This window comes from Protopterus annectens, chromosome 9.part0 (genome assembly GCF_019279795.1).
Source record: "Protopterus annectens isolate FY-2018-M chromosome 9.part0, PAN1.0, whole genome shotgun sequence".
In the NCBI taxonomy this organism is placed as follows: domain Eukaryota; kingdom Metazoa; phylum Chordata; order Ceratodontiformes; family Protopteridae; genus Protopterus; species Protopterus annectens.
The window spans coordinates 1279078224-1279099751 of NC_056743.1; the positions used below are offsets into that span (position 1 = coordinate 1279078224).

Here is a 21528-nt window from a genome sequence, read left to right on the forward strand (position 1 = left end):
CACTGAGTGATTACTAAAAATATGTACGCAGCTGCACATTGTATACATAATTATGGATATGCTGCAGAGTATTTTTTCTTGTGCCTGTGAGTCTTAAGCCCCTCTAGTAAGTTGTGCTATTTTATTATATTTGGTCACACATAATTAAACATATATGTATGCAATAATGCTTATGAGAATTTTGCTATGACTAAAAGAAATCACATTGTACAAGTGCAAGATAGTTTTTAGATTTGTGTGGGAAGGAGCATGATGATTTCTAATAGTAAAGAGAATGTTTCTAATGTTCTGTGAGAGTATGAGAATCATCTGGAAAGGCAGCACAAATGTTTCCCCAATACTGTTTCCGTAACTTTCTAAAATATTAAAAGCTCTAAATGTAGCAAGAATAAAACATTGCAGTTATGAGTATTTTAATGAGAATTATGAATCATAGTAATCAGAATACTGCAAATATCTTATGCAATTATTCGGACTTATTTTCTGCATTAGGAGGTTTACTAGGGAAATATTGCATGAAGACTTCACCAGAAGGAATGCTATTTTTGCATTGAGAAGAGCTATTGTTACCCTAGATCATTGAAAGAGTATCAAGCACAAACTGAATGGAGAAGAGCTATTGTTACCCTAGATCATTGAAAGAGTATCAAGCACAAACTGAATGGAGAAGAGCTATTGTTACCCCAGATCGCTGAAAGAGTATCAAGCACAAACTGAATGGAGAAGAGCTATTGTTACCCTAGATCATTGAAAGAGTATCAAGCACAAACTGAATGGAGAAGAGCTATTGTTACCCTAGATCATTGAAAGAGTATCAAGCACAAACTGAATGGAGAAGAGCTATTGTTACCCTAGATCATTGAAAGAGTATCAAGCACAAACTGAATGGAGAAGAGCTATTGTTACCCTAGATCATTGAAAGAGTATCAAGCACAAACTGAATGGAGAAGAGCTATTGTTACCCCAGATCGCTGAAAGAGTATCAAGCACAAACTGAATGGAGAAGAGCTATTGTTACCCTAGATCATTGAAAGAGTATCAAGCACAAACTGAATGGAGAAGAGCTATTGTTACCCTAGATCATTGAAAGAGTATCAAGCACAAACTGAATGGAGAAGAGCTATTGTTACCCTAGATCACTGAAAGAGTATCAAGCACAAACTGAATGGAAAGTTTTGATGCAACTGTTAAGCAAGCAGAATTGACTGAACAGGTCAATAGTGTGGTGATCGACAAACTTTTCTGTACTTGGAGGATATAATGTATGTGCCATTACTTAAACATGCTTTTAAGATCAAAATGTATATCAAACAGTAGGTTTACCTCCATTCATAGTTGCTGATTTGATTGGATCGGTAACAGTGTCTACATATTTTTGAGAGCATCTAAAAGCCAGAAGCCAACAAATCATTTCAGGACTAGAAATTACCCATGCATAATTCATATCAGTGGAATTTAATATAACATTGTAGGACTCTACTATACAGCATCTGTGTGCCCTACAAGGTGTGAGGATTTCCTGACTAAACTTCAGCATTTAAAAAAACTCAACATCAAATAAATATGCTAAAATATTAATTGACTAAGGGGAGGGCTAATATTCATTTTGTCATATGCAATATGAGTGCAAGCTGTCTTTTATATATTTTGCAAGGCCGTTCTGAGTCACAAACTACTTCCTATTTACTGCCCAGGATTACCACTGTTTGGCTTAGGCAGTAAGGTTTGGCATGCTGTATGCAAATGCAGAACATCTTGAGTGGAATCTGTTTAAATGACCTTCTTAGCATGCTGACCAGTTTCAGAACTTGCAGGATTCAGAAATACTCAAACTCCAAAAGTGCAGGGCAGGACAGGGTTCAAAAGGCATTATGTGCAGCACACACCTTTGTCTTGTGGTAGAAAAAAAAACTGGAATCACTTCACCCAGATAGTCAGTGGAGGTAAGAAGTACTGTGTGAGAATGACAGTGTATGCGTGTGCATTTCAACGCGCGCGTGTGTGTGTGTGTGTGTGTGTGTGTGTGTGTGTGTGTGTGTGTGTGTGTGTATATATATATGTGTGTGTGTGTGTGTGTGTGTGTGTGTGTGTGTGTGTGTGTGTGTCTGTGTGTGGGTGTGTACGTGTGCATGCGTGCTTGTGTGTGCGCGTGTGTGTGTACTGAGATGGGGGAGGGTCAGCACCTACGTGTGCTCTTCTTTTTAGATTCATAGATTTGTAGATTGTTACAAGGTGTTTTCCCGACAAAATAATGATGTTCTGTATCCAAATAGAACATTGAGGGCCAAGCAGTTATAAGTTACCGCTTTCCATAAGGGGCATGGGTGCCAGACCAGGGACAAATTTCCTATTCCCCATCCACTGGTCTAATTTATACTTATTTATTTATTTTATTTATTTGCAGTTTAACCAGGAAAGTCCATTGTGCCAAGATGAGCCCTTTTTCAATGGCGGCCCGGGGAGAAAAGCTCCATGTATAGACATACAAGTCAAAAATGATCAGAAGTAATACAATATTAAAAATACAAAATTGAAGTACAAAATCAAACAGAAGTAATACAAAAACCAATAATGCAAAAATCAAGAGAAGTTGATACAAGGTGTTATACATTATAAAAGTAATAGAGATGTACTAGTGTGAATAAAAACAGCAGAGAGTGTTTATGTAATTAGTGATATTAGTAGCTTCTGCACCAATTTGGGGTGATAATTGATTGTAAGTGGGAAGAAAAATACCTACAATAGCTAGTGAAAAAAGAGAGAGTAAGCATGTGTAATAGGTAGAGGAGGTGGTGAAATAGGGAAGGCTGATATTAAGGGGAAATTATGGAAGAAGGATAAAGGGAGAGGGAGTAAGTAGGTAGAAGTTAAGAGGGATGAGAGCAGGAACACTCCCAGGTAGAAGAGAGGTAGGACTGGAGCAAGGTCTTGAATGTGGAGAGGTCCTTGGTAGCTCGAATATGGGGGGGGGGGTCCATTTTTGTGCTAGGGAAAATGACAATAGAAGTTGTCCAGGGGCATGTAGGGGTCTGTGCACTTCTAGGACATTTTAATTGTTGGATCTGAGTGAGCTGTCAGGAAGATGCATGGTTAGGATTGAGGAGAGGGAGGGGCATTGGGATGGCTTGAAGATGAGTTTATGAGCAGTGGAGAGCTGAATATAAGTGAGATAGTTGGGGAGCTCTAGCCAGTTCAAGGTGTGTAAGGCACTGCAGTGGTGAGAAGAGGATTTGGAGCTGGTGGTGAATTGAGCTATTTTGTTATAGCATGATGCTAGTTTGGTCTTAAAGGTTGCATGTAGGTTGGTAAGGAGAGGGACTCCATACATGAGAGAGGGAAGGAGGTAGGTGATAGAAAGGATACGCTTTGTAGAAGGGGTAAGATAACAATGGTGACAGTATAGCATTCTGAGTTTTTGGTGAGTTTTCTTGATGTTAATTTGAAGGTGGATGTCAAATTTTAATTGTTTGTCGATGAGGACACCTAGGAGCTTGGTATGGGGGACTATTTCTATAGAGGTTAAGTTCTGGCTTACAATGGAAAAGGAGTTTTTGTCCATTTAGATATTTTTGGATGGGGTAAAGATCATGAGTTTGGTATTAGAGGCACTGAGGGCTAGGTGATTATTTAACATCCAAGACTCAGTGCTGTTGAGGGCAGCCTGAGTTGCATGTTGGAGTTTGGGGAGAGATTTGGCAGTGCACATAATGGTTGAGTTATTTGCATATTGAACAAGTTTAGCATTTGGAATACAAAGATGAAAGCCATTGATGTATATGTTAAAGAGAAGAGGACCCAGGATAGAACCTTGGGGAATGCCTGTCAAAGTGTCAAGGTAGGAGGAGGTACAGTTTTCCACTTGACAGCCTGTTGTCTATTTGACAGATAATGGGAAAACAACCAGCTGATGGAAGAGGAGGAAAGATTAAGATGAGTGAGTTTGGACAGGAGAAGACTATGGGAAATGGTGTCAAAGGCCTTGGATAGTCATGTACGTGGTTGATGTGGTCAAGGAAGGATAAAAAGCCTGTGGTGGTACTGTGTCCAGGTCTGAAACCATGTTGTGTTGGGGTCAGTAGGTGGTTAACAAGAAGGTAGGGTAGGAGTTGCAAATAAATGCATTTTTCAAGAATTCTAGAAATAGGTGAGAGAATGGCTATGGGGCGGAATTTGGAAATGTCAGTGTTGTTGCCCCCTTTGTGTAAGGGAATAATAAACACTTTTTTTCCAGAGGAGGGATACATAGGACTCTTGAATGGAATGGTTGATTAGGATACAGATGGGAAGAGCTATACTGTCTGCAGTTAATTTGAGGAATTCAGTAGGTAAGTTGTCTGGTGCATTGGAGCATGGTTTTAACTTTTGGAGGAGTTTTTTTATGGTGTTAACAGGAATGGGTTTAGGGGTGAAGGGATGGGAGTGGATTTAACTGGAGGGAGAAGTAGATGAGTTGAGGGAAGTTGGGCTGAAGGGGGTACTGAGTTGGTGGGGAAGGATGTGGTGAGTTTAGCTATTGATTCTATGAAGAAGGAGTTAAATTTGGGGGTTATGATATGATCTGGAGAGCTTGGGTCAGGACAAGGGTTTCTTTTCTGCCAGGAGTTTACAGAGTGGAGATACTGCTCCAAAATTTCTTAGGGTTGGTTTTGTGATTGCTTTGAAGCTTGGGGAGTAGTGGGATTTTTGGTCAGAAGTGATTTGTTTTTTAACTCCATTCTGAAGCTGTTTGTACTCAGTTAGGAAGTTAGGTGCTTTGTATTTTTGGTATAGTTTCCATGATTTATCTCAGATGTGCATGAGGGATATGGTTTCCTTGGAAAGCCAGGGGGCTATTTTAAATTTAACTCTCTTAGTTCTAGGAGGAGCAAGGCTGTTTAGTAGGTTAATGAAGGAAGTATTATAGTAAATAACAGTGTCATCAAGAGGAAGAGATTTCAGAGGGTTCTCGTTTCTTTGTTTTAAGTAGTAGGAAAATGTTTCAGGGCTGAAGTTAGTGAGGGTACGGGTAAAGATATAGTTATGTTGTAGTTGTATGGGGGAAGGTGATTGATATGCAAAGGCAGGAAGATGATCACTAAGGGAATCAGGTAAGGTGCCACTATTTGAGATATTATTGGGGTGGGAGACTTATATCCAGTCCAGAATGGTACCAGAGGAGTTCTCTTTGTTAGGTCTGGTTGGAGAGGTAATTAACTGGATGAATTTGAAGAGGTTTAGGTTTTGTGAAACTGTAGATGAGCGAATGGAGGACCAGTTGATGTTTACGTTGCCTAGGATAATTGTTTCATTAGTAATATTAAATGAGAACCAGGAAAGGATATCCTTGAGAATGAGGATATTGTTTTGAGGTGGTATATAAAGGGCAGCTATGCATATGTTTTTGTGGTTGTTAATTTTTAGGAGGGGTAAGGTTATTTCAGCAGTAGTGAACTGAGGTAAAGGGTTGGTGTAGGGTGTTACTACTAGAGAGGAGGAAAAGATTAGGGCTACTCCACCTTTCTTTTGTGTTCTGTCATTCCTTATGACACTATAGTTGGGGGGTGATTTCAGGGTCTTTCAGGTGGGGTTTGAGCCATGTTTCAGAAATAGATAGTATGTCTGGGTGGTTATGGAAAAGCCAAGCATGGAAGTGGGTAATTTGTTGCAAAGGCTTTGAGCATTTAAAGTTGCAAAAAGGAGAGGTTTGTGGAGAGAGAGTGAAGGTGTACAGCTTAGCTTAGTATTTTGGCCTGCAGGCGGTCCATGGTTGGGGTGTACATCTCCAGAAAGGAGAATAGAAATAAGTTTGAGAAGGAGGGCTAGATATGTTTTAGATTCACTAGGGTTGGAGTTAGGAGGGAGAGAGTATATTAGGTGTTGGTTGTTAGGAATAGAGGCTCTATTTGAGATGAAGAGGAGCATTCTATTAAAGAGGAGAGAATCATTATAGTGGTAGAGATGAGGGGAGATATAGGCAGAGTAGGAGGCTTTGCTTTTGAGAAGAGAAGAGGTTGTGTGGTAGAGTGGGGAATAAGAAATGTGGGAGAGATGTGAGGTGGAGTAGCAGGCAGAGGGAGATGGAAATAAGTATGAAGAGTAGTGGTTGGGTGGGAAAGGTGTGCATGGTTATTTAAAGCAGTTATAATTGGAGTGGATTGTTGGATGTAGTATATGAGGATTAGGTGATAGGTGAGGTATTATGGGGAGTATGGGGAGTAAATAGTGAATAAGCTAAAAGGTAGGGGGGTGTGAGTAAGAAATGGCGGTGGAGACAGTACTTAGAAGGGAAGGCTGCAGTCAAATATGATGAGGTGAGAGGAGCTTGTTGTGATAGACTGAGAGTAATATGGGAGTGTCTTGATGTGCATAAATGTAGAACTTGTGGGGGGGTGGGAATAGGGGCAGGGTAGGAGAGCAGAGTGAGCCCACAGGGCGAATGGAGCGGGCAGAGCTGAGAAGGAGGAATGAGTCAGGAGACAGTCCAGCAAAAACTATCAGTGAAACACCTCAATTAAGTAGCACAGAGCAGCTGGTAACCTCTGGTGAGTTATATCATCAAATGGGGAGTTGGGTCTTCAAATTAAAAGGTGGTGGCTTCTAAGGTAGGATACTTTAAAACAGGGAGAAGTATATTCATGGGGTACTAGGGAGCAGGACAGTATTGAGTTATAACTAACTGGGATTAGGAGTTTGTGAATGCTGCCATCTAGTGGGGTAGTTAATTATTTTGACAAAATTTAACTATTCACAAGAAAGAAAGCTGGTGCAAGGAGAGGGAAGAGTAAGGGATAGAGGACTGCTTTAGAGCTGCTGCTGTGCATGACGCAGAAAAGCCGCCAGCTGCCTTGAATAGAACTGGGCAAAGACAAATAATTTCTAACCAGATGAAAAGGTTTTAACGTACATTCAATATAGACAGGAGATAGAAGGTAGATTGAACCAGTGGTTCTGAACAATGTCACTGGTTCACTTTCCTTGAGAAGGAATGACCACAGTGCTGTAGATGGGGGGGGGGGGCACCCGTGATTCAGAAGGCACAAGTCAGCTGTAAAAGAAAAAACTAAGTTAAGAACTAACATAAACTGGGTAATAGACAAACTCAGCTTCACATGGATGGGAAGCCTGTTCCATAGGAGGGGTAGTCTCTGAAACACATATCTGTCTCTCCAGCATGTTCTGTTTAAGTCATACCTGTACTACAGTGCAGGTATAACATGTCTTTCTGCATAGTTTTTTCCAACTGTGTAGTGGAACAATTCATAGCTGTGCAAATTTCTGAGTAATAAGATTTTGTCATTTAGGGAATATGAATCAGTACTTAGGACAAAAGTGCAAATCAGCATCGGTAGAGGGTGGTTTGTGCCTGAGTGCTATTTATTTTGTAGAGATACCACAGTAATTTTCTAAGCTGTCCAAAAGAATAGTGAGATCCACTTACCAAAAACAGATGAGAGATTGAGAAAGACCACGATGGAAATATGATGCTGATCCCTCAAGTCTAGGAGCCCATTAAAGGTTCAGGTAACAGTCAACTCAGTATTATGTATAGTTATAAACCCAGACTAGAAAGGATCACTGATGCTGTAATCTCTCATTTTAGATTCCAGCTGAATGTACACTGCTTTCTCAAGTATCTTACCAACAAATGAATGGTCTGAAATTGGACTGTACTGATTCAGATAGTCAGGATCTAAACCAGGCTTTTTGAGGATGGTAGTTAGCTAGGCCTTCTTTAACTGAGATGAAAAAAACCCTTCTGCAAGTGATGTGGTGATAGTGAGGAGAAGAAATCAGCCAGTGACTCCTAATGTTGCCAGTACAAGCATACTGGGACATGGATTCAATGCTCATGTAGTATTATACAATATTCCACAATTTCTGCAGTCAAATGATAGGAAACGAAACCAAGAACGTAACACCCACTGGGGCTGAATCGGCATATAAACATACGGCAACCACAAAGTGCAGTTAAATCCACCAAAAGCAACGTTGCAATAGATAAACTGAAACTGAATCTTTCAAAATAACAAAACAATATATTTATTGAAGTGAAACACGACTAAGCGTTTTCGCCAGCAATCTGGCTTCCTCAGAGTCGTTCAACTTACATTAAAATGCTCTTTATATATTAACCATTCAAAGCTCATTGGAACAGTTCATAGAACACACCCCCATATATACAAAACCCTGTGACCATTACAATTAAATATATCAGCTACTAAAAGTCACATATCTACACAATAACAAGTTAAAAAACATTAAATAAAAAATATATATAATTATAATAATTTATACAACTCATATATGGTGATGTCATATAAATATGTTATGTCTAAGATTCATTCCTAATGTTCAATAATGCATTAATAACACAACCTCCTACATATTTGATAATAAACACAATAATAATATCAAATTGGCAACCAGATAGGATACTGACCATTCCTTAAAAAAAACAATACATAAACATGTAATGCTACAAACATAAAATATACAAATGTTGGTACCAATAATCGTTGTTTCCTTTAAAATATTATGGTACTCATGATACCAACTGGGACCTAAGTTTTAACATGGGTTTAATTGAAATATAGTCGTTCAAACCCGGGGGCCTACAGGCATCCAATCTTAATTGCCATTCCGTTTCTAAAGCCCCCACTTTATTGACTATATCTCCCCCTTCTCCACAGTCTAAAACCCGTCCTATAACAAAAAATGTAAATTTGTTAAAATTCAAACATTTAGTACTGTGTAAATAAAGTGCATTGTGCTTGTCCTTCTTCCTTATGGATCTAACATGTTCTGCGATTCTGTCCTGCAACCTTCTAATGGTCTTACCCACATAGTATGCCTCACAAGATAAACATGATGCCAAATAAATTATGTTCTTCGTGCAACAGTTACATTGTCCTGGACAAGAGATGGTGTATTTGTAGCCATGTACACATACATAACCACCCTCATTGATATATCTACACCATCTACAAAAACCACACTTTTTCATAATAGATTTATACTGACTCTTACTTTTTCTCTCCAAAATACTTTTTAAATTGTCCCCCCTACTGTGCACAAAAACTGGTTCTAGGCCCAATATTTTCTTGATTTCATCACTCAATGCAAAATTCCAAGTGTTTTTTATTATGCCAATCAATTCCGGTGATTTAGGGTTATATTTTACAATCATCTTTATATCAGACCCCTTTGTTGCAACATCAGGATTCTGTTCTCTCATGTGTCCTAAACCAGTGAGCAGAACAGGTGCGTATCGCCCTTTCCTTTCCCTCAACACATCCCTTCTCACACTAAGTAGGAGCTTAAGTGGGTAACCACGATCCAAAAACATACCTATCAATTTAAAAAGCTCCATTCTAAATTGTACATCACTACTAACCAATCTTGAGGTTCTCACCATCTGTCCTTTAACCACTCCTTTACGATGGTGAAATGGATGACAACTTGAAAAGTGTAGTAGTGAGTTAGAATAATTTTCTTTTCTAAAAATATTACTTTCGAATTCCATCTCTGTTTTACTGATAGTCACATCCAGATAATTAATACTATCCTTATCCCAGTGAAATGTAAACTTCAGAAAATCTGTTGTAGTACCTAGATATTCAATAAACTCAATTACAGTATTCTCATCACCTTTCCAAAAAATTAAAATGTCCTTCAAAAATCGGTTGTACATTAATATGTTTGTCATGTATCTGTCTGAAGAAAAAATGTGCTTTCTCTCCCATGTAAGCAACACCGCATTGGCAAATGCTGGCGCGCATCTCACACCCATCGCTACTCCTGACTTTTGTTGAAATAAGTCACCTTCAAAATTAATGAAATTGTTGCTAAGCACCAATTCCATCAACTCACATATAAAATTAGCTTTTGTCATCGTAAAGGAGTGGTTAAAGGACAGATGGTGAGAACCTCAAGATTGGTTAGTAATGATGTACAATTTAGAATGGAGCTTTTTAAATTGATAGGTATGTTTTTGGATCGTGGTTACCCACTTAAGCTCCTACTTAGTGTGAGAAGGGATGTGTTGAGGGAAAGGAAAGGGCAATACACACCTGTTCTGCTCACTGGTTTAGGACACATGAGAGAACAGAATCCTGATGTTGCAACAAAGGGGTCTGATATAAAGATGATTGTAAAATATAACCCTAAATCACCGGAATTGATTGGCATAATAAAAAACACTTGGAATTTTGCATTGAGTGATGAAATCAAGAAAATATTGGGCCTAGAACCAGTTTTTGTGCACAGTAGGGGGGACAATTTAAAAAGTATTTTGGAGAGAAAAAGTAAGAGTCAGTATAAATCTATTATGAAAAAGTGTGGTTTTTGTAGATGGTGTAGATATATCAATGAGGGTGGTTATGTATGTGTACATGGCTACAAATACACCATCTCTTGTCCAGGACAATGTAACTGTTGCACGAAGAACATAATTTATTTGGCATCATGTTCATCTTGTGAGGCATACTATGTGGGTAAGACCATTAGAAGGTTGCAGGACAGAATCGCAGAACATGTTAGATCCATAAGGAAGAAGGACAAACACAATGCACTTTATTTACACAGTACTAAATGTTTGAATTTTAACAAATTTACATTTTTTGTTATAGGACGGGTTTTAGACTGTGGAGAAGGGGGAGATATAGTCAATAAAGTGGGGGCTTTAGAAACGGAATGGCAATTAAGATTGGATGCCTGTAGGCCCCCGGGTTTGAACGACTATATTTCAATTAAACCCATGTTAAAACTTAGGTCCCAGTTGGTATCATGAGTACCATAATATTTTAAAGGAAACAACGATTATTGGTACCAACATTTGTATATTTTATGTTTGTAGCATTACATGTTTATGTATTGTTTTTTTTAAGGAATGGTCAGTATCCTATCTGGTTGCCAATTTGATATTATTATTGTGTTTATTATCAAATATGTAGGAGGTTGTGTTATTAATGCATTATTGAACATTAGGAATGAATCTTAGACATAACATATTTATATGACATCACCATATATGAGTTGTATAAATTATTATAATTATATATATTTTTTATTTAATGTTTTTTAACTTGTTATTGTGTAGATATGTGACTTTTAGTAGCTGATATATTTAATTGTAATGGTCACAGGGTTTTGTATATATGGGGGTGTGTTCTATGAACTGTTCCAATGAGCTTTGAGTGGTTAATATATAAAGAGCATTTTAATGTAAGTTGAACGACTCTGAGGAAGCCAGATTGCTGGCGAAAGCGCTTAGTCGTGTTTCACTTCAATAAATATATTGTTTTGTTATTTTGAAAGATTCAGTTTCAGTTTATCTATTGCAACGTTGCTTTTGGTGGATTTAACTGCACTTTGTGGTTGCCGTATGTTTATATAAATGATAGGAAACCTCTTGGCCAGCTCAGTGTATGCACTTTAATAAAAAGTCATTATAGATATTCCAACTGAACTCTTGCTACTAGGGAGATCTAACATCCCCATCTCTACAATGCAAGTAACTTCTGACATATCTCTGTAGGTAGGATCATTCCATTAATTTTCTGCTGCTGCCTCATTAATGCTGCCTTAAGTATAGCTGGACTTTCATCTAGGACTTTATAAATCCTGTCTGTTGGTGGAATGCTTAGCTGTCCCCACTCCAAGCTGTTTTGTTATCTGTCCTGCAGCTGTGATAATGAAACAGCATATGGGACTGATTTATGCATTAAGGACTATAACCCCTTCCATTCAGCATACTAAGACTTTCACTCTACATAATATCAGGGTCCTCTAACAATTGCAACAAACCGTACAGGTGAGAACCATACTAATGGTACATTTTCAACACTGGATACATCACTTTCATCTACTCCCTGTGGGCAAGTTATAAAGCATGTCTAACATTATGAGGTGTCTGCATTACAAATGGTCTCTGTAAGTAAATTTTATGTGTTAGAGATGGTACAAGTAAAGGAGGTTCAGATGAACCAACAGAGCAAAAATAAATAAATCAATAGACGCATTTTACAGAGGTAGCATGGCTGCCTCACAGCAAGAGGTTCTCCTGTTCGATTCACGGCTGGAGTGCCTTCTGTGTGGAGTCTGCATGTCCTTCCCGCAGTCGAGTGGCCTCTGAAAGACATGCGTGAATGGGCGCGCCTTCGCTGAAGGTTGGGCATCGGGCTGGCAACTCGGCACCATAAAAAAAAAATCTACTGCCAATCATTAGCGGACCAGAGTTTTGCTGTGGCAACCCCTAACCGGGAAAAGCCGAAAAGACAAACAACAATCTCTAGTGCCATTTTCTGTTTGGTCTATCCCCCACTAAAGTTCTGCATATAATTGTATGAAACACAGACAAACAAGAGCACATGGTTGGAGACCTGAATATGTCATCTTTTCACAAGATGCAAGCAACTGAGAGTAAAGATAGTATCCACACTGAGGCAACCTTGTGAATTTGTGATTTTGGTAGAAAGAAGTGATAGCCATAGAAACTGTAGGTGTAAGCCATATTTAGCATTTTACTTACCAAGTATGATGTCATCTATAGCACCACCAGGACAGAACTCGATCAGAATCTAAGGAATGAGAAAAAGGAAATTAGTTATCCACTGTCCCGGCAACACTTAACATGAATGATATTGCAAGCACTGTGATTTTGTTTAGTAGGTTGTAGAAGGTGAAACAAATTAAACAAACAGAGTTATCCTCTCAACTGTCCTAGATTTCATAGAATGTCCCTGCTTTGGCTCAGATTTTTGTTACATCCCTCATAAAAAGTTTAGATTTTCTGATAAATCACTCATGACTACAGAGAGTCAATAATGCCAGCCGTTGGAATTTCATACTTCGTATTGTTCCCAAAATACATTTTGATGAAAAACCTGGTGTTCTGTTTTGTGAATTACAGTGATATTTTAAAAAAAATTGCTGATATTGGTCATTTTTACCACTATAACTTTTGACTTTGTCCAGAATTTTTGAGCAAAGAAGTTGAGAGACATGATCACAGGAACCATGAAAGGAGTGAAACAACAGAGACACTTAGAACAAGGAGCAGTCAGCATATAGGACTGAGGTGCAAAATATGTTCAGAACTTGATATAGAAGGGTAGGTGTCTTAGTTGTATTGGACACAATCTCTAGAGAAAATTATACTGCACGTTGTAAGTGTTTATTACCAGTCAATATGTGTTGTGGTGCAGTATTACAACCGAGGTCACTGATGACTAGAATGTGATTTGTGTTTTACTGTGGGATTCCTAGAGGATTAAGCTGCTTATGAAAAGGATCATGCTCTGAGTGGTTTCCATTCCTTCTTCAAGCCTGCTTCACTGAACAGCTGTGCACCCTGCAGCACAGCAAGCAAGAACCTGTGCTTTGGGGAGATCAGGGTAATTTATGCCCTGCTGATAAATTAAGTATGTATGTTCTGCCCTGAGGTGATTCGCTTAGTAGGACTATTTAGCCCACACAGTAGTACTCTGCCCTAATCTTTGACTTATTCTTTAAGAAAAATGACCTGATCCTAGATGTCTGGATAAGCTGTGTTTTAAAACCATCAAAACTGTTCATAAAAAGCCAGTTTTGGGTTTGTGGAAGTGTTGTGTTACTGCTAAACATGACATTTAGAAAGCTTTGCCATTATGAAGTATCTCCTGCACTGTTATATGCTTTTGCCTTAAGAAGGTCTTCTGATAGGTATTTCTAAATCAGTGGACTTACTTGCAAATGCTTACCACTTGGAATTCATTACACAAAATCACATAACCATAGAGGGGGAAATGTGATTGCAAAGCATGCTACCCCCTCATGTTTTGCAGTAATACGGTGCTCCATTGCTGACCTAAAATCAGCTTTTTATGAGTGATTTTGCTTGTTTGGTAAAAACAGCTTAAGCCAACACCCGTAATAATTTGAATTCTCTTTTTGCCTCTGTTTTTATAAACAGAAGAGGTTTGGAAGTGCTGTAGAACATTCTGGGACTTTAATAAACTGGTAAGTAGAAGACCACATGCAACTTTACACCAGATGAACATACAGCTTGAAACAGTGGCAGCATCACCAGATGGGAACACACATGACACACTGCTTTCAGTTGCTTTGAGCTGTTATACATTTCCTGTAGAGATCGTACCATTAACTCTAGCTTGCTGTTACAGTCTAGCTTCTTTTTATAAAAACCTGTAGATGCCATATGTCATAGTATCAGCTTTAACCTGGCTCCAGCTTACACCAATAAAGGAGTCAGTTCTCGTATATTTTTCTAGAGCAAACTCTTTGCTAACGGTATGGTGCAGTTTCCATGCTGATCACAATAAACAGAGAGATACAGTAAACAATAACCTGTCCTAGTTACAGCATTGAAGTTCAGTATTATAACCTCACAGGGCCAGCGATTACATCATTTAAGATTACTAATTAGAAGGTTTCACTCAATGTACACAATGGTTAATTGCATCTGTTTGCTGATATTTATACCTAAAGTTGTTATGGGAACTGCAAATACTTTATAATCGGTGGTAATAAGCAGTTGTCTTAAGAGACCGTTTTTTTGTACATCTCTACATACATAATGTTTATTTGATTCATTTTTACTTTGCTTTTGTTTTCCAGGTTTGTCTGTCTAGGTTTGGTAAAAAAAAAAACTTTTCAGCAGAAGCCTGGGGAGAATCCAACAGATTACAAGTATTTTTAAGCAAACATTCAGTAATGGTGTGACATTCAGTAATTGTGTGAACAAACATTAAGTAATATGTATTAACAATTGCAAATACATTTGCTAATTAGATTACAGTCATATGAAATAAAGACAATTATTAGTGTAAAAGATACTTATGCATTTAGTAGATGCTGAACATTCAAAACTTGAAGAGGTGCATTAGTGGGCTTGTTACAGACAATAGTGTTTATGATTAGTGCATAGAAATTCGAAGAAACGGAAGTGAGGGAAGGAACTTGAGGGGGCAGAAAATGTTAATATTGTAGTTAAGAGGTGAGGTATTAAGCAGGTTCAGAGAATTTTATACGGCTGTCATAAGGTCTATGTTACAAGTATAGAGATGGGGTAGTGAGCACGTCGCATAAACTATGTATAAGGCTTGGAGATGCTAGCAAAACTATTCAGGTATTGGTGACAATAAAAGGCAGGTGTAGACTAATATGTAAAAAAGTTTACACATAAAGTATACTCTACTTCAGAAGACAAAATTAAACAAGATATCCGTAAAAAAGTTCAAGTATTTTGTAATAGGTCTGTGTCTAAAGGACATAAATGAACATATGAGTTTAATGGGTCCAAGAACTCCCAAGCTTAAACATTTACATTTTACTGATGACCGTGCATGTCTGTTTACATTAAAGACCCAAAGGGACTTCCTATATCTTCAGTCCTTCCCTGCCCCTTTTGCTTCTGCCTTTACTAGCCGGCCTCATCTGCTTTCACTTGTTTGGGACCTTGTCTAATTATAAATGAGGTTCATATATTGCATTAGTAGTCTGTTCTACTCCTCTTCTTCTCCTTCTGAAAATTAAACTATCCTTGCTGAGTAGGTTTTGGGATCAGCCATGTTTTCTTTCACGCCTTTACCATTAACCTTCAAAGACTTTTGTGATATCCTCTAAATTGCTGACACTCACACTTCACACAGTACTCCAAGTGAGAACAATCTATAGCCTCAATATGGTCAGAATCCAAGTCACTTCACTCCACTCCACTGAATATTATGACCCACCTCCACCGTTGTGGACACCTAAAGCATTTCTATCTCTACCGGCTTATTTGACTAGGTTTTCAGCTAGTTCGCATTGCTCTTCTTTTCCTCTCCCTCTGGCGTGCTTTCCTCTGCTAATAGCTTCACTGTTATTTTCATGTTCACATTCTGTTCATAGATATGTTATACATACATGCATTACTTTATGCTAACTATTGTTTAATTGTTATGTTTCACAATGTGTGTCCTTCCTTTTGCTTTTAGTACAGTTCAGTCTAAAAGTAATCCTTTGTATCATGAGGTTAGAGCCACAAGGCATCTTTCTCTCCCCTACCCCTTTACTCTGAACCCACAAAGTTCTCTAATGAGCCATGACAATACCCCTCACTGGAGATAAACAGAGGAAACCGATGCCTCCTTTTAACCACTACACCTCACTTTAAATAGATGTCGGATCATATAGTGAGACTACACTACACTACACTACATATAAATCATAGTTAAAAAATGGGACATTATGTGTAAAGAGAAAATGGAGTCCATGTTGTGCACTGACAGCTTGGTCCCAAAATGTTTCTCCTATTTGATGTCTCTAAAGGATAAAGCCACATCTCCATATCCACCTAGTATGCCTTAGTGACACAGAATGCAGCTCACACCCTTGGTCTCCGTTGGGATGTACTCTGCAACTTGGAGAAAACCCCCAAGACAAAAAATGTGGTCCGTAAGTCTCTCACTAATAACTAACTACTCATTCTGGTTTCTGTGTTTGGGTTTCCAGTAGGCTCAGTAAAACACCTGCTTCCATACCATCTCAATTGCTCAGATTTAAGCACAAAACTGTGATTTACTCCTAGATTTATTCTCGTTCCACCTAGCTTTACTAATGTTAAAAAAGGTGGAATTATTTTTTATAAACATTAATTACAAAAACACTAAAATAAGTCTGTGTAAAAATTATTTATTGCTAACAGGATGATGGTCTTATACTTCTTAAACTATTGCTGTGTAAAATTAGCATGTTCCTCTTTTAAAGCCTCTTCTGTGATTTTTGAAGCCCATTTTAACAACTGGAGGTTGAGGTATATGTCTGTCTCTGCGCCAAGAGAAAAGTAAGCTGTATTTGTTTCTGACCTTTTCACATCCTAGCCTGTGTCTTTCACACAGCCAAAGGCTCCAGCCTCAAGGATTGAAGCTAAGAGAAAATAATTTGAGTGACTTATGAAATACAAAGTGTACCTTACAGTGTAGAAATACTGGATGGAAAACTACTTTTTTTTATTTTATGCATATTAGCTTATTTCTGGTGAATTCAGTGAGCTGGGCGTTTTCTATCTTTTACAGTAGATTACAACTGACCCTGATTAGTGTTTTATCACTGGAGGTCTGCAGCACCATCATGCAGGTCTCCACTATATTTTTCTTGTTCTTGGTGCTTTTCATAGGTAGGTACTAGGCTATTGGCCCTAGGGCCTATATAAGCCTAGCCAAAAGGCACCCTGGCTTTCGCCACCCCAAAAAATTATTTTCCTGTGCCACTGTCGAGCAGAGCCGCAGAAGTGATCCCCGGGGTGAATTTCCTATCTCCCATCCAATCATCAAGATTTTTCTTGAAGAGTGCTAATGAGGAGCTTTGTTTGATATAGATATGTAGTTTGTTCCAGAGTATGAGAATTCTCTGGGACAGGAATCTATCCCTCCAGCATGTTCTGTTTATTGTGGTGACAAGGTTTAGGTCCCTAGAGTGTGTAGCATGGAGGGATTGGGATTTCTTTAAGTGGAGCATGTCTAAAAGCTCTGGGTTTGACATAGCTTTGTGTGTTAGACAGAGATCGCCTCTGAGTAGGCGATATGCGACGGAGTAAAGCTGAAGTTTTTTGAGACGGTCTGCGTAGGGCATCTGTTTGAGGCTGGTAATCCTCTTTGTGAGGTATTTCTGTGGCCTTTCCAGTTGTTGTAGATGTCATGTGAGGTACATACCAAAAGGGGCATTGTACTCTATAATGGGTTTAATGAGTGACGAGTAGAGGGAAACAATGACCTCTTTTTTCCTGGATGAGAAACCTTTTGTGATGAGGTGTGCCACGTAGAAGGATTTCCTGACTACTGTGGCAATGTAATTATCAAAAGAGAGACTACTGTCCACCTGTGTCCCAAGGTCTCTTATCACACTTTCGGTGTTAAGTAGACTACCGCCTATGTGGTAGTTCATGGGTACAGAGTTTTTACAAAAAGGGATGACAATGCACTTTTTGGCATTGACCTGAGGTCATGGCTTTGACACCAGGCATCTGTCTCAGCAAGGCCCTTTTGTAGGATGTCCACATCTTTTGGAGTTTTTATTATGGCTCCTAGTTTGCAGTCATCTGTGAACTTCGTTAGTCAAAGACCTTCTGTGTTGGCCTGTACTTCATTGAAGTAGATACCAAACAGGAGAGGACCCAGGACTGAACCCTGTGGTACTCCACTTGTCACTGGTCTGAAGTTGGATTTGGAGTCTGCTACTTTTACAGTGTGGGTTCTATCAGTGAGCCAGTTGACAACCCATCTTGTGACATAGGGATTTATACCTAGTTTAGTGAGTTTATCTATAATTCCAGAGTGGGGGATGGTGTCGAAAGCCTTGGCGAGATCTAGATAGGCTGTGTGAACCACCTTACCCTCATCTATGGCTTTGGTGACTGCTTCAAAGAAGTGTATCAGGTTTAGGAGACATGATCTGCCTTTTACAAACCCGAACTGGGTGGGGTCCTGAGTTTGGAGATTACCATTGTCATTGTTTATAAGTTCCATGATGATTCGTTCCATAGCCTTGCAGACCAGGCTCGTTAGGCTAATGGGGTGGTAGTTTACGGGGTCTGTGGTGGCTCCCCCTTTGTGGAGTGGGATAACCATTGCTGTGCACCATTCAGTGGGCACATAGCCTGAAGTGAGGCTATGATTGAACATGGTACTTAGGTGGGGTGCCAGTTCGTTCTGTAGTTCAGGTAGAACACAGCCTGGGATGTTGTCAGGTCCCATGGATGCTGTGTTCTTGGCTTTGGATAGTGTGTTTTTTACCTGTGCAGCCATGATTACAGGAACTTTGCATTCTTCTGGTATAGAGATGGGCCCTTTAGGGGATGACAGGGGGGTAACGTTAGCACTGAACCTGGATGTTGGCAATATCAGTTGGTTCTGTATATTTAGTGCCATTGTGCTGTAACTCAGAGCAGATCTGAGTGTTGCCATTGAGATTCTTGACATAGCTATAGAATGCTTTGTGGTTGTCTTTAGGGTCAGTGGCGATTTTGTTTTCATAAGTAGCTTTGGAGGATTTTATGAGGGATCTCAGCTTCTTACTGAGGCTGACCAGGGAGTTTCTCCAATCATGGGATTTTACTCTTTTTTGCAACAGTTTCTTTCTTCTGTTGTAGAGTTTGCTTATGGCAGGGGACCACCAGATTGGCTTCCTTTTTTTGGAGGATAGCATCTTGGTTCTGTTAAGGATTGCACAATCCATGCACTCGTGTAAGTGCTTATAAAGTGCATTTGTGTAGGATTCAGCAGTCATACCTCTACTGTCCGTCAGCATGGGTGTCGTGAAGTTTGCCACTTCTGTCTTAAGAAGCATGAAGTTGGCTTTGCAGAAATTTTTTACTGTGGTTTCCCTAATGGGGGGTGGGGGAGGGATGTGGAGATCTAGGGTGATTAGCTTGTGGTTGAATCTGACCAACGAGGAATTGACCTCTGTTGTGGAGCACCGGTTGCCCATGTTGGTAATAACCAGGTCTAGGATATTGCTGTCCCTGGTGGGGGTGTGGATAAGCTGATCCAAGGCATTGAAATTTATGAATTCCAGAAAATGTGAGCACAAGAGTTGGTACATGAGTAGTTTTCCCAGTTAATGGTAGAGTAGTTGAAGTCACCCATTATTAGGGTGTTAGGTTGTACTCTGATATTTTCCAGTGTATCAAGAAATGAGGAGTGGGAATCCTGGGGCATGGTGGGGGATCTGTAGCAAGCTGCAATTTGGATTGCGGTCTTGCCCAGAGTTAGTTGCACTTGGATAATCTCGGATGCATTATGCTGAACAACTAGCCTGGAGGTCTGGATATCCTTAATGAATATGGACATGCCTCCGCCTTTAGTGCTTTGGTCCAGGTTAGGTGGCCGAAAGGTGTGGTATGAATTATAGCCTGGTAATGCAGGGGTACTCTCTGGAGCCTTGACCCAGGTCTCTGTCACTGCACAGATGTCGATGTTCTCCATTTTAAGCAGCGTCTCGAGTGAGTGCATTTTGAGGTTTAGACTTCTAGCATTGAGTGGCAATACCCTCAGATTCTTCTTGCCTGTACCTGTTACGGAGGTGAATTTGTCATTTGACCCTTGCCTAAAAAAGGCACTAGAGCCTTAGCCAGTATCCAGAATCCCAGGGGAGACAGGTGCAGGCCATCTCTGGCAAAGCATCATGGTTTGACGATCATGTCATCCCAGGCAGACAGATACTGGATCCCCTTAGAATGACACCAGAAGCTTAGCCAAATGTTGAAGTCAATCATTTTGTCCTTGTACTGTGTTATCATTCCAGGTGATGGCAGGATGCTACTCTGGGCTAGGGTCATACCTGCCTGGGTTACAAGATTGGACACCTCCTCCATGTCCCTTTTCATGCAGTCCAAGGAGGTATGTCTCAGGTCATTCACAGCAACATGGACAATGACAGAGTCATATTTGTACTTGCTGTGGAGTGACCTGAGTGCATGCGTTATGTGGTGGATCCTGGCACCCGACAGGCAGCTGACAGTAACTTTCTCCTTGTTTAGCCTGGTGAGTGGAACATTAGTGTGCCTGACTGTAGATTCACCTATGACTAGAGTGTTGGGTACGTTATTATGCCTTATGGGCTGTGGTTGAGTGGCACACTGAGTTTGTGGGCTATGTGTCATTTGGGTTGTGTTGGGGGGTGGATGTTGCTTGTCTTTCTGCTTTGGAGGTCCCTGTTGCTTGGGTAGGTATTTACTAAGAGCCTCCGCGAATGTAGGTGTGTGTTTTGTGTTTCTATGTGTGTGTTTTGGTGGTGTAGGTTTTGAGGGACTATGTGCTGAGTGTGGTGTGGTGCAAGTGTTTACCTTCTCCTCTTGACTGTCTAGTCCAGTCTTAGGTGAAGAGAGCTTTGCTTCCAGTTTGGCTATATAAGTGCATCTCTTATAGGTTGTTGTGTTGGGTGGTAGGAGGAGAGGGTTGTCTGTGTACATGAGGCAATTACTGCATTGCCCCAAGATGCCCAGATTCGTCAGGTAGACAGGAGAAAACACCGGGAGGTAACCCTTAGACATGTCTGGATAGGTGCTTATTTGTTAAGTACTAGAAACTGTTTTCCTCTAGACAGTGAGGAAAGTTGAGTGCTTTAGTAATTTCTAGCTTACTTAGTGCTTACAATAAGCTCTGAACAAGTGCTGAGCTCAAAGAAACAGACAAATGCTGAAACAAAAAAACTGGCTAGTTATAAGAAATAAAATTAAGCTAGAAGGCTTCCCTCCAACACAGAAAGGCTTGGGGGCTTAGAAGCCCACAAATAGTCCTGGACACAGCAAATCTGTATCCAGACTAGACTACCCACAGGAAAGGCAGGAAACAAGCTTAGATTTTTTTTTTTTTTTTTAAGTGGAAAGAGAGAAAGGAGTAGCAGAAACTAAGCTGATTGGCCTTCTCAAATGTTCTCCCTGTATTAGGTAGAATGAGGTAATGACACTAGACTGGGAGGAGGGTCCCAGATCAAATTTACAGTAGGGGCGGGCAACTGCAAAGCCACCAACTTAGTCTAAGCTGTAGTCCAGGTGACCTCAGTCAGCCA

At 39.7% G+C, this 21528-nt stretch overlaps 1 protein-coding gene across 2 annotated transcripts in view; it reads right to left on the reverse strand.

Moving 5' to 3' along the window:
* LOC122811999 (serine/threonine-protein kinase 10-like) overlaps positions 1-21528 on the reverse strand; it is a 504844-nt gene that overhangs the window by 251600 nt on the left and 231716 nt on the right. For both annotated transcript variants that reach the window (XM_044084213.1, XM_044084214.1), the window contains exon 3: positions 12509-12557. In XM_044084213.1, coding sequence (XP_043940148.1) covers positions 12509-12557 — 49 coding nt within the window. The remainder of the gene's footprint in view (positions 1-12508; positions 12558-21528) is intronic.